Source organism: Myotis myotis, unplaced genomic scaffold, assembly GCF_014108235.1.
Source record: "Myotis myotis isolate mMyoMyo1 unplaced genomic scaffold, mMyoMyo1.p scaffold_m19_p_13, whole genome shotgun sequence".
In the NCBI taxonomy this organism is placed as follows: domain Eukaryota; kingdom Metazoa; phylum Chordata; class Mammalia; order Chiroptera; family Vespertilionidae; genus Myotis; species Myotis myotis.
In genome coordinates, this window is record NW_023416317.1 from 33,580,382 (window position 1) to 33,594,845 (window position 14,464).

Genomic DNA, 14,464 nt, shown 5'->3' on the forward strand with positions numbered 1-14,464 from the left:
TATATATATATATATATATATCTCCTGTAAATATAAATTTTAAAGGTCTTTCATGATAACTGACCATGAGAAAAAGAATTCAAAATTAATTATAATTTTAGAAAATAAAGATCTCGGTAGCTAGAAAGATGTTAGAATTACCTATTCCACCTTCATGCATAAATGAATCCATGATTGCGCCTGTTACCCTATCTGTAAAATGGGATCAGAATAGTTCAAATTATTACATACGGATAAAATGACATGTGCCTTTAAGTTATATAGCACAGGACCTGGTACTAAAAACATGCACTAAATGACTTTTACATCCATCCATGAAAACCAGAGCAAAGCAAGGGATCTGGGAAAAAGTGAGAGTGCTGAGCTCAAAAATCAAGGCACTAGAGGTTCCAGAGCGAACAGAATTTTGCAGATGCAAAGGAGGTCAACGCTGTTAACTCTGGCGAAGATGAGGACAGCAACATGAGAATGTTGAAGCAACTTCAGCAGAGCTGTTAGGCTGAAGCCACACGGCAGAGTACAGAAGTGTCTGTCAAGAGAATGTGAACAGGCAGCCAAGCTCAACCTCAGAAAAGAATGAAAAGACCAAAGGAGCTGTGCCTAGGTGGACTTGTGCCGTTCCTGCCCTTTGTCTTGTTTTCTGTAGTGCTTTAAAACCCAACTTGAAAGATCCCTGGATGTGTTTAAAGATAGGAAAAAATTAAGAGCAGATCTTACCACTTCTTGGAAATGTCCTCTTCCTGCAACTGCCAGAGTTCTTTCCTGGCCAAACCCAGTTTCCCCCTTAGGTTTCCAGAGTTCACTGGGTGCCCCCCTCTAGCACTTGCTGTTTGGCTGGCACATGAACCCAGGGCAGCACTGGAATGTAGTCACCCCCAAGACCAGGCAGGAGAAAAGGACAGACTCTCACTAGTCACTACTCCATAGTGACCTTAGTGCTTTTAGTGAGGTGATTGGGGGGGGGGGGGGGGGGAGTGGGGGTGGTGGTATAAATATTTATTTTGGACAGATATATTAAATAGATGCCTCCCACTTTCTGCAACAACTGTATTAGCCATACAGACAAGTAGCTTTGGCATTTCTTTCCAGTTCTGAATAATGTTAAAATTCAAGCCCATCTAGCTGTAAACCTTCTAAGATGAGAACTGCATGCAAAGGAAAGAGATTTTAAAATTGAGAGGCGCCCTAGCTGGCTTGGCTCAGTGGATAGAGCAATGGCCTGTAAACTGAAGGGTCCCGGGTTCGATTCTAGTCAAGGGTGCATACTTGGGTTGCAGGCTTGATCCTCAGCCAAGGTCAGGGATGTGTGCAGGAGGCAGCCAATCGATGTGTTTTTCTCTCTCTGTCTCTCCCCCCCCCCCCTCCCTTCACTCTTTCTAAAAAATCAATGGAAAAATATCCTCGGTTGAAAATTAACAAAACGAAGTAAATAAAAATAAAAAAATAAAATAAAATTGAGAGGCATGAGTGCTCCAGGCGATATACCAGTCTGTTATAATGGGAAACAGATGAGACTATATATAAATAGAAAAGTGTTTCTAGCTAGTTTCACTAGATTCAGTTTTCAGGGAGAGAAAAAGAATTTCACATGAACATGTTGCAATGCATAAGTCTTGATAACATTTAGATGTCTGGTTAAAAAGGCTAAACCTTTCACTATATATTTATGTATGTGTGTTTCTCTATGTTTTTATGTATGTGTGTAAACGTGCGCTGTGTTCCAATAAAACTATATATATATACACACACACATATATATACACACATACATATACATGTGTATGTGTTTAAAAATCAATTTTCTCATTACTACTTTGGAGATACTTGATTTCTGTGACAATATAACCTATTGTCATCAGAATCAAGGAAAACATAGGATTGTTTTTTGGGGGAAAAAGCTGATCATTTATGAGACTGAGCCACTTCTCTGTGAAAAATTATGCCATCATGTGAGCTACCATACAAGATTAGGAAAACTTCCCAGGAGCACTTTTACATACAGTACAGTGCTTTCTGGAGGATTAACTAAGGTGCTGGTTTTTGAAAAACTGCCATGTATCCATCTAGGCATACCCATCTGTCCCCGTATCTTCCTCTGTCTGGTTCACAGGTGTTACACATTAGAGGAATTAACCAAGGAATGTGGGCAGGAAAAACATTTGCCTACTTTACAGAGTCTCAATGCTTGCTGTCATGAATACAGAGTAATTAATTTCATGATAGAGGAGGGGTTATCAGATGGATTAATCTACCCGTAAGCAGGTAAACTTGCTCTGATGTGGAAACATTATTTTGAGTAAATACATATTAACATTACTCTGAAAAAATGGGGTTTGTAGATGTGCCAGTGAGAAATCCTATAAATTATTGCTAAAATTGCTATGGCAATCAGCATTTTTTTTGCCTTCATTAAAATACTGGCAGGAACCCTCTGTTTTCAGATTTCCTGTTCAGCTATCATTCATTTGTGCAGGATGGGATATAGTTAAAAAGTGGGAGAATCAGGGTTTCTGTTGTGGATATGTTAAAACATTACCTTTTAGGCGCCTAAGTGAAGTCATCTGAGCCTAGGTGCCTGGAGCCTAGGTTTGGGGACTGAGATTATGAAATGTCTTCCTGTTCTCTATTTACAAATATCTCCAATAAGTATGTTGTACTATTATAGTCAGAAAAGCCTGTAATAATTGAAGCCTCAAGGAAGGATGGCATCAAGAGAGCAAGCTTCTGATGTTCCCTTGTCTTGTCCCAAGAAACTATGGAAAACAAGAGGTACAAATGGTGGGTGGGGTGCCTTTGGTTTTGAAATCTGGGAATGGTGACAACTACAAACCCAAGTTTCCAAAATAAAGTACTGTAGCCCTTCAAGCTCCCATATTTATGCAAGTTGTTTTTTTAAAGACAAGCTAATGAAATTGACCCAATAACCATAATGTATTTTTTAAAGCAATTAAGGGATGTGGGCAGGAAAAGCATGGACTATAAGAGAAATTCACTAAGAAATATTGTCATACTTTACCTTTGAAATATGAAAAATACGAGGCAAATATGTTTTGGTTTAGAATGTTCTGTTCCTGGAAAATAAGTTAGAGATTGCATTTTTCACTAAGACTTGGCTGATGGGATATTTTGGTTTCTCCTACTACGAAATGTTGTCTTTCCTAAGCAAGATGTTCTGAGAACAGACTGAGACTTAACTTTCTCCACACAGGAGCCTTTTTTGGATACTCAGAGGAGTCACTGATATCAAGTCTGGTATCAGGTGCATCCATCCCAAAGAGAGCATCCTGTTGGGAGATTAGAAGGGAGATACAATTGATGCCACCTCCTTTCTGGTCCACTGGGATGCAGCGCATAGGCCTATTTTCCTCTTTTTGAATACGTGAGTAGGCAACCTTTTCTGTAAAGGGCCAGAAAGTAAATTGTTTTAGGTGCAGTGGGTCATATGGTCTCTGTTGCAACACCTCAACTGTTAAAACATGCAAGCAGTGATAAACAATCCTATATAATAAAACGTTAATATGCAAATCGACCAAACAGCATAACAACCGGTCACTATGACACGCACTGACACCAGGGGGCAGACGCTCAATGCAGGAGCTGCCCCTGGTGGTCAGTGCACCAGAAGCCAGGCTCACAGCTAGCAAGTGCACAGCAGTGGCGGGAGCCTCTCCTGCCTCCGTGGCAGCACTAAGGATGTTCGACTGATGGACATCCGTCAGTTGGACATCCCCTGAGGGCTCCTGGACTTCGGGAGGGCACAGGCTGGGCTGAGGGACACCCTGAGTGCACAATTTTGTGCACCGGGCCTCTAGTCCTATCTAATAAAAGCCTAATATGCAAATTGACCAAATGGCGGAACAACTGCACTGACCACTGTGACACACACTGGCCACTATGATGCGCTCTGACCACCAGGGGGCAGATGCTCAACACAGGAGCTGCCCCAGCCCGCAGGCCCCAGGCCAGCTAAGGCAGGTGCCAGTGGGGGCTCCCCAGTCACCCTCCTGGTCACCCCACAGATCAGCCCTAACTGTAGGCCAGGCCTAAGGACCCTATCTGTGCACAAATTTCGTGCACTGGGCCTCTAGTAGGTTAATAAATGTGCATAGCAGTTTTAAGAAAACTTTACAAATCCAGCAGCAGAGTTGGCCTGCATACTATACTTTTTCAACCTCAAAACTAAATTCAATAGTCCCATGTGGGTGAGTTAGGGAGATAATCCTATATAATAAAAGCCTAATATGCTAAGTGTCTGACCGTTCATTCAACCATTCGACCAGTTGCTATGACACATACTGACCACCAGGGGGTAGATACTCTGACCGGTAGGTTAGCTTGCTGCTGGGGTCCAGCCGATCAGAACTGGGTGAGATGGGCCACACACACCCTGGAGCCCTCCTGTGGTCCCTCCCCAGCCCCGACTGTGCACGGTGGGGTCCCTCGATCTGCCCTGCACTCTCTCACAATCCGGGACCCCTTGGGGGATGTCGGAGAGCTGGTTTTGGCCTGATCTCTGCAGGCCAGGCCAAGGGACACCACCGGTGCACTAATTTGTGCACCAGGCCTCTAGTGAGATAATAAAATAGTTTCCCTAACTTGTAACACCTCTAGCTAATTCATGAGCCACCAGATCTGCTCCATGTAGATACTTACAAATTCTAGTGCAAATTCTATCATGCAACCATATGGATGAATGTGAGAAAAAAACAAAAACATACTTATTTTTAACTCCATAAAACTGATCTAATAATGCTTAAATGTAAGGTTTGTCATATCTTTCTTATCAAGCCTGTATTTTCTATAATCACTTATTTGGAGGGGAGGGCTGCTATATATCACTCCAAGGATAATATTTTCTAAGATTCACATAAGTTCTTTTATACTATGCTTCTAAGATGTGGACTTCATGAAAAAGAGCAAATGGTCAAGGCATTACAGTATTTTCTTTATGACCATAAGATGGCACCAAACTGTCACTTCTCCACTAATGTGGACTTCAGTATACTTAGCATCGGAAGGCCTGAGTAGAAAATTAATTTGAATAGAACTGAGTGGATACACATATTTTTTATAAACTGGTTTTAAAAGGATATTTTGTTTTGAGTTCAAAAGCTGGAAATACTCAGAACCCAAAAATGGACCTCTAGGCACATGTAGAACCATTTGCCCAATTTCCAGCACTGTGTATTGTTAATACTGTGAGATGCGGTTTCTACTCAGAGGGTTACTACACAGAACAATGCAATATTGCTGAAGAAATAACAGTGATAAGGCAACCTTGGTTTAGATCTGAAAGGCAGTTCTGCCAGGCCGATCAGCCATGGGGCCACCACAGAAATGTGGACTTTGCCAGGATATTTGTCAATTTGGCTAGACTTGAGCAAAAAGGAAAAGAAATGGCAAAGTGAAGCGTATACAGTGATCTGCACATGAATACTGCTACCTGGAGCAGCTGTACTAACACAGGGAGCTATGCTCATATATGCACAGGAACATTGGTATGTTTAGATTAGAAAAAAAACTTATAAGGATCAAAACTAATGGCTCAACACAATACGATATACAGATGATGTATTATAGAACCTGAAACTTATATAATCTTATTAAACAGTATCACCCCAATAAATTTAATAAAAATTAAAAATCAACAAATGGCAACCAAAAAACTAATAGCTCAAATATTTTTCACTTATCTCCCCAAATTTCACCACTTAAATTTATTTTGAATTAAAAAAAAGATCAAATTTCTGCCTAGATTTATCAATGAAGTGGCTTGGACTTAAATTTTTAATGCTTTCGAAAAAATAAAATCCCTCAATTATATATCCAAACTTATGGCTGCATTTATGCTTAATAGTATTTACAAGAAACTGTACTACACTCACACACACACACACATGCACGCACGCGAGAGCGTCTTTACAGCAATCTGGAAAGGCCATCCAGGTTGCCTCGTTAGCTGGTCTTTGAAAAACAGGTAAAAATTCTGATCCTCAAAATTGAGGCAAGGAAAAAGGATTTTAAGTTTAAGGACTAGTGTCCCAAAAGACCAGTAAGTGGATCGTGTTGGCACACTGTGTGGCATGAGGCTAAAAAGATTCAAGGAAGAATTATGAGTAAAATGGAAATGAAAAAAAAAAGTTTTCTACTTTCCAACCATAAATTGCTTGTTTGGAGCAAGTAGCTATTTTCTAACGTTAATGCTAGTCACTTACTGGGTTTCCATCCACAGCAAATTTCAGCCCAAGCTATGCAGTTCTTTGCTATATATATTTTCTCACCTCTTAAGAAAGTATCTTAATGCAAACATGAAAAAAATGTTACCAGTGTTTTCTAGTCCAGCGGTCGCCAACCAGTGGACCACTGGTGGTCCGTGAGGTCCTAAAGGTTGGAAACTGCTGGTTTAAGGAAACCTTTGGAGCAGCGGTTGCCAACCGGTGGTCCACAGACCACTGGAGGTCTCGTGAAGTACCTTAATAACAGATTCATTTTGAAAACTCTGTAACAAAGGAGCCTGAATTTACATAACTGCTGATTTTTCTTTCAAAAAATATCTTATTCTGTCAAAGCTGAGTTTATATTCATTTGCTGCTTTACTTTTACGGGGGTCGGGGAGAGATGCTTGTAACATGAAAATATTTTCCTACTACATTGTCAGCCATGGCTTTAATTCATTCTGTTTTAGAGACCTCATCTAACATGTCCCTTGGCAAATTTCAAGAACACCACAAAATTCACATTTCAAACTGACCTGTGTCCCACTGAAGGCTGAGAGCCAGAAACTGGGGTACCTTCCACTTTTTCCTTTTCTGTCTTGTCAGATCAATGCTCTCTCTTAGAAGATAGATATTTTATGACTTTCTCTCCATAGTGACTGCCACAGCTCAATCCTTTACGCTTCTACAATATTCTAGTCTGTCTCCTTGTTTTGTTTTTATAATCTACCCTCTGTGCTTCCATCATCATGTTACAAGACAGAAATCCAAACTCATCTCCCACTCTTGAAATCCTCTAGTATGTTACAAGTCTTTTATTTTACCACGAGGCTACTGTCTCGCTAAGCCTCACACATCACGGACTTCATGCCTGAGCAGCCCGACTCCTGGCGGTTCTCACAGTCCCATCAGCTCCACCCACACCCCTGCAGAGGCTCTGCCATTGGTCGCAATATCCTGCTGCTTCCTGGCTGGAGATTCCCAACTTAAGGATTAATTCAGATGCCACGAGTCCTGGGAAATGTGGGGACTCTGTCCAGTGACGTTACTTCTCTCCTTTGGCTACTGCAGCATTTGGGTCAGCATTTATCACTGTATTAGATGTATTTCACTTTGTTCTCCAGGGTTAACACCTTGAGGACCAGTAGTTTTATTACTAGCTTTACCCAGTGGCCAGATAAGTTTCTATTGAACGAGTACAAAAAATGTTTTACATAAATGTTAAAGGCACACTTTAAATTAAATACCCATTGCATTTTGAAGTTATTTATTACATGTTGTTACAAACTAATATCTTTTTAAAGAATTCTCATGATTGGCCACAAGCCTTAGAACAGAAAACACAAGAATTCTCGTGATCCGTCCGTAATGTGTTAAGATTGAGGACTTCCCAAAGGCAAGAAACTACCTCTTATTTCTTAATAAATCTAAACCTACAACATTTTTTTCAAACTGTTATATCTACACTAGAGGCCTGGTGCATGAATTCATGCACAGGTGGGGTCCCTCGGCCTAGCCGGCGATCGGGGCCAACCAGGGGCCAGCTGGCCGCAGGAGGTTGGCTGTGGGAGTGCACTGACCACCAGGGGGAAGTTCCTGTGTTGAGCGTCTTCCCCCAGGTGGTCAGTGCGCATCATAGCTACTGGCTGGTCATCCAGTCATCTGGACGTAATGGTCGCTTAGGCTTTTACATATATAGAGTAATATTAAGGATTGGTTAACCATTATCCAATTGTTAAAAACCAACTCTGAAAACCAAAATCCCAAATAAGACTGTCCTATAAGAAAGTCAATAACCATATCAAGTGCTAACTGAGCTCAAGGATACCTAGTTATCAGGATGGTATGTCTGTCCAGTCATATACCAGTTGGGATTACTATTTACCCACATCATGTTTTAGTATGCAAATCAGCTACTGTTTGGATTGCAGCTTAGTCTAAAAAGGCATTTCAAAGATCTCAAAATGCCAATGTCAAGGTAAACTGCCTGTAAAATGTATGCTAGATTCATTTTAACGTTATATATATTTTTAAAATAAATGTGCATTATTATCTTTCATGAAACAGCTTGGTAACAGTTATATCTCCTCTTAAGCATGTCCATGAACCACTCAAGGGCGTGGATGCCATCACCTTCCTATTCCTAGTGCACTCTAGCTACTAAATAAAAGTTTTTGGGTGAGTCATATGTGGAAGTAAAATGCTCATGAATTGCCAAATGACAAAGGCAGAAAACAAGGTAAAGTTAATTAAGGTTCTTAGATAAGGTATTTATTATTGTTTGCTACCAATTCATTTCATTGAGAAACTATTTTAAGTGTGACCAATATTCCCTTTATGTCCTACATAAAAGAGATAAAAATTTAAAGTGATTTCAGAAAGACTACCAGTGTAAAAGATGTACCTTGCATAAGTATGAAAGGTAAAAAAAAATGTGTTTTATCCTTTTGAGTTTGGTCACAGCTATTAAATAAAGTCTGTATGCTGAGGGGGGTGGTGAGAGGTTTAAGTTGCCTGGTTTCTCTATGTTTCCTCTCCGGATCATGGACTAGTAAAATGTTAGAGAACACATTAAGCCTTGTTTCTCTGCAGCCAGTGTTAATCATCTGAGAACTGTGAGTTATTTCAAGTTCCTTTCTTTACTTCCCTGATGTTTAATCACTTTGGGGCCAAATAACTTTATGAGGTAGTCTAACAGCAAAATATCAAGTAAGTTAGTATTGTTAGGAACTCTAGCAAGTCCTAGGACTGAAAAAAGAGGTTAAAAAATAAAAATTTAGATAGTAAAGCATTTAAATTACCCATGCTAATATGGATATTATACTATTGAAGATATATATACAAATATTTGAATTTGTTGTTGCACTATGGAAAACTGAAACCTGGATATAGTGGATCTGTACTGCACATTTCAGTTCTCTTTAAATTGCAGATTCTATGTAGTATGAGTACTGCCTAATTTCTGTTATCTTAAACACCATGTTTTCAATATTAACAATCCCAACTGGAAGGTCATTAACTTATGAAACCTTTTTTTGTTGTTCAAAAACCAAACAAAAGAACAGGCACATTTATTTCATACGAATCGTACTCTGAACCTACAATGCCAAAGCAAAAGTCTAATGTGCAATCAATATGTATTTCAAGTCTTTGTAACAAAGAAGAAAAATCATTAAGGAATTTAGGAGTGAGACATCATGTCACTAAAAATGAAGCTGACTAGACAATGGGTTTCATGTTCTAGCAAAGGAGATCTAACTAATGAGTCATTTTTTTTTTTTTCTTTTGGACTACTGAGTCTTAAAGGGTAAAGCAGACTAAATTACAAATGTCTCAGCTCCTTATACTCAACTGTTTCACTAACAAAGACTCAAGGTATAGATATTTTCCCTATTATTGATAACAATATTTTAGTGTTAACACATTCACAGTTTAATATTGCTGATAAAACCTACACTGGTTTATCCTGAAAGTTTAGAAAACAGAATAATTATAAAATATGAAACTCACTTCAGGAAGAATTAAACATTAAATTTAAGACCCATTTGTTTCAGAAAGAAAGTCAACAGGAAAATGGATTTGTAATTTTGAATGTCTGGCCCAACTTTGTCATACATTCTAAATAAATTACCTACACCTCATTAAACTATACTAAAAACTGACGGCAATACAAGAGCAAGTCCATCAATTTCTCTAGCATACCCAGTGAAAAGAAAGAAGGCAGGAATAAGTAGGAGAAGGGACAGGATTGTGCTGCAATCTAGGCCGGACAGGCTGCAGAAACATGAAGAGCAAGGCCAGCATGGAACCTTCCACACAGATCCTAGTTCTGAAACCACCTGTTTGGTCTTAAGGCTTTTTTATTCTTAAGTATAAAACTCTAAACTTCCTAAGAAAGATACTTAAAAGGACATTAAAAATAAAAAAATTCAGTTATTCAGGTGAGGTACTTGAATTTATATATAGGGGATGACAAAATAGTATCTGACAAAGTGTGTATTTATATTTAACTCTAAAAGAAGGCATTACATGTTAATTTTTTGTAAATTTCAGCCCAATCGGTCTTAAATATTTTTGAATCTTTTACTAAGTGTTAACTACACACATGACTAACCTAACTAGAATGCCACTGGTAGCCCTATATTAATTTTGATATACCAAAGGCTCATAGCTGGGGAAAAATAAGCAACCATTTATATTTACTACGAAAAGCAAACATTTACTTCAAATTGCATAATAGGCTTTTCAGTCACAAAAAGAAAGAAAAGAACAGTGATCTGACAGTGGTCACATCCTGTGCAAAAAACGTGAGATACAAAAATGGTAACACAAGGTATCTGAGCTGCTTACAATTGCAGAAAAAAGGAAATACAGTAGCTGGAATATGGCACTCCTGGGAATCAACTCCTAAACCGAATAGAATGCCTTTGAAATGATTAAATTTATTTGTGTATTAGTAAGAAAGCCCCACCACCATAAATAGTACAATATTTAAAAATTAAAAAAAAATATTTATATCTATCTAAGATAGACAGTGTATTTGTATTGTTAGACCTCTTTAAGTGGTTTAGGTTTTGCCTTTTTTTTTTATTTTTTATTAAATAAATGCCCATATGCTTTATAAAGTTCCCCTCAATCTCAAAAGCCAATTTAAATCAAGGAATGTGTTATCAAAGTTACATAATTTCATTTGAGACTGTCAGCAGGTTAAAGTCTTCAATCAAGTCTTTAGCATTAATGCTTATTTTTAGTCAATGAAAAGTTAAAAAGTTCTCAAATCTTCATTATCCTCTTGAATTTGCCCTTCTAAATGATCCTCAAACTGCAATTCCTAGTTTGCAAAAATAAAAGAATGCAATATGCATCATACTTCAAGAAAAGACGACGATGTTGAACTAACATGCTTCTGAATCTTTTCCCTGCTCCTCTCAACTTTCTTTATAATTTCCGACACTATGCACACTGACGAGGTGAGACCCAAAAGAAACAGCAGATCTGCAAGAGAAAATAAATTGGGTTTTATAATTCTTTGAAACTTAATAGCTTACATTTTTCTAACATCTTATCATAGGTTTTAAAATACATTGTTTCAAACCATTCCATGAGTTATCATCAGCCTCAGCATAAAAATAAGGAAAGTCAGGCTCAAAGTTATTAAGTGACTTTTCCAAAGTCACCTAGCTATGAAAGGCAGCAGCCAGAGAACTAGGGCCCAAGTCCTCTGACTACTTTCCCTAAACCACAAATAACCTCATAACCAGTGGTTCTCAACCTTCTGGCCCTTTAAATACAGTTCCTCATGTTGTGACCCAACCATAAAATTATTTTCGTTGCTACTTCATAACTGTAATGTTGCTACTGTTATGAATCGTAATGTAAATATCTGATATGCAGGATGGTCTTAGGCGACCCCTGTGAAAGGGTCGTTCGACCGCCAAAGGGGTCGTGACCCACAGGTTGAGAAGCGCTGCTCATAACCATAACCTTTCACAGCACCACAATCAAGAGTTTTCTATTTAACAGATCACACAGCCTTTTTAAAAGGCTATTCAAGCAGTGGTAACTAACCTGATTGAAAAACACCTATATAAAAATTATTCAGAAGTTTGCATTTATTTCATTTGAAAGCCTAGGAGAACTCATCTTTAAAGACCATGTCATTACAACAGTATTCAAAGTATCTCACTCTTATTTACTACTTGAGAAATTGCTGTTGTCTTCTTAAAACTCCATTCTTTTTTTAAGAGGAAGGAATGTGAATAAAAGTTAAAATATTGACATTAGTAAACTAGTTCATTTTTAAGGTAAATTTAAACTTATAATAAAAATCCAGTGAGGCTGCATAATTCATTTTTATAAATATTCAAATTAGCTTAAAAATCCAAGAATTGAAAGTAGCACTGCCATAAATACATCAGTCCTCATACTTACATAGGAAATAGGAAGATAAATTTTTAAATGTAGTGCACCATAACATTTAATGTATATTACGTGAAAAAATAATGTCTATCTTCCACATAATCTTAATACCATTTTCTGCTTTTAGGTCAGGCTATTATTTGATAAAATAAGACTTAAAATTAGCAAGTAAGAATAGTGAAATATTATTTTAACTATCGAAATTATAATTTTCTAGAAAAGCAATTTGGTTTTCAGCGAGTTTAAATATAATCTCTTCACATAAGATTGAAAAGTATAAACTACAATCATTCTTTAACAAGTTTTGATTTGCTACATTTCAGAAAACCCAAATATGATTTTGACAATTAGTAACTTATAAAAAATTAAAAGAAAAAAATTGCAAAAAATTTTAAAGCCTAGAGTTAGGAGAGTGACTCCCCTAGCGTTCTTCCAATTTAAAAAAAAAAAAAGAGAAAAAAAAAAGCACACTCCTTTTTCAAATCAAGTCATTAATTTACTTATTTCACTTTTTAAGAGAAAATTTTTATTAGAACAAATGCATTAGAAAATACAACAATTCATCTAAAATGCATAAATTATAAAGAACATTTGTTTTACCCAGTATACTTAGGCTCTCGGTTTGAAAAACTTTCTGAAGTGGAGGAAAGTAAATAACTAATAACTGTCCCATGATGGATCCAAGAACTGCGTAGCAAAACATTTTATTACTGCAGAGTCCAATCTCAAACACAGACTTGGTCTGTTGGCAAAGCAGAGTTTGATTATTACACCTTGGTCACAGAACAAACTACTTTATTATTAGATTTCCTTCTAATTTTTAATAAGTTGGATTTAATTCACAATGGCAGGACCATGAAATCTCTTAATTTTAACTATTATTTAGGAATAATTCAAATGAATAAAGGTAAATTTTAAAGTAACTTTTCTTTATCAAGAAAGGGCTTTTTTTTTTTAAAGAGAGTGCTGTTATATATACCTTTTTAAAAAAATAAAAATCAATAGAAACTATTTTAGCATTCCAAAATTCAAGAAATTTTAATTGTATATGATTATTCTAAGTCATTTCTATCCATTCATTAAGGTAGATTAATCTAAAAACCTTTCTTGAAGAATGGACCTAGTTTATATGTGTATTGAAAAAGTAAAGCTGACTTTCATAAAATAAAAAATGAATAATATAGCATCTTCAAAAATTACTCTAATGATAATTCACTTGGAAAGTTCTAGCATGACAAATGATAACAGATATAGTTGAGGATTCATAAAGTGCTCTAAAAATTAAATGAACAGTCAGGCCTCAAATGGAACTAGTTTAAAAAATATTATGCTCTGAAAAACTACCACTAGGTTTTAGCTCATTATTTCCTATCAAAGCACTTCAATTGAGAAAAGGCAATTAATCACACCTTAAGATACAACATGGGAAGAAAAGTAAATTTAAAATGTCCTAAGCAATGGGAGATATCTATAATACTTTCAACAATAAAATTTTTTAAAAATGTCCTAAGTTTTGATACACTGACGGAAGTAATGGAAAAAGATTAATATGCAAAAAATTGTTCTTATATTTCTAACAACACTTTCTTCTAAAAGGAGATTAATACCATCTTAACAGAACCCATGAGGTTTGTCCTATGCTGAAATGTTAACCTGAACTTACCATATAGCTACAAATAAGAGAATGGGAAGAAGAGAGATCACGTGACAACACCAGTGATTTACTGTGATCTTCTGATCAAAGGTAAGGCTTATCTTCCCAAATGCTCCATCCCCATTATGATACATGATGGAGGAAAGCTATCTGAGTCTATAAGCTGTAGCTACAAAATCAAGAAAAGCTAAAAACCCATATTCCTTGCCTGTTTACAATTAGAAAGTGCTCTACCTAATTGAATCAGTCAGCATACCTGGGATCTAGAACTTAGTGCATTGAACATGTCAAAAAACACAAAGCATGTGAAGGTCATTGTTGTGTCTCGAGGTGTTATCACATTGTCTCGTAGCTGCCAAAAGAAAAAATGATATTTAGTGGCTGAATTTAATGGATAAATACTGCATGTGTTTAAAAGGCTAAAATTTTCTTTCCATTCGGATAAAATAGCTTTAGTCTTATGATATAAAAACATGTAAGCTACATAATTTCCTATATGCGATTTAAATGTTACCTAATGCCCTGGGGCCAGGTGGCTCAATTGGTTGGATTGTTCGTCCCCTACACCAAAGATTGCAGGTTCAATCCCCAGTCAGGGCACATACCGGAGGCAACTAATCCATGTTTCTCTCTCACATCGATGTGGTGGTTCTCTCTCGCCCTCTCCTTCTCCCTT

General features: G+C 37.1%; 1 protein-coding gene across 3 annotated transcripts in view; it reads right to left on the reverse strand.

Moving 5' to 3' along the window:
• The window catches only part of ATP2C1 (ATPase secretory pathway Ca2+ transporting 1), a 123,807-nt gene that overhangs the window by 4,332 nt on the left and 105,011 nt on the right, over nucleotides 1–14,464 (reverse strand). Inside the window, exons 25-28 of one of the 3 annotated variants that reach the window (XM_036332631.1) lie at nucleotides 14,045–14,140; nucleotides 12,735–12,876; nucleotides 11,086–11,210; nucleotides 3,017–3,071 (exon numbers count right to left, since the gene is read on the reverse strand). In XM_036332631.1, coding sequence (XP_036188524.1) covers nucleotides 3,017–3,071; nucleotides 11,086–11,210; nucleotides 12,735–12,876; nucleotides 14,045–14,140 — 418 coding nt within the window. Of the gene's footprint in view, nucleotides 1–168; nucleotides 193–3,016; nucleotides 3,072–10,413; nucleotides 11,211–12,734; nucleotides 12,877–14,044; nucleotides 14,141–14,464 lie in introns of those variants that run through there. The other 2 variants (XM_036332632.1, XM_036332633.1) reach the window with 2 other exon arrangements.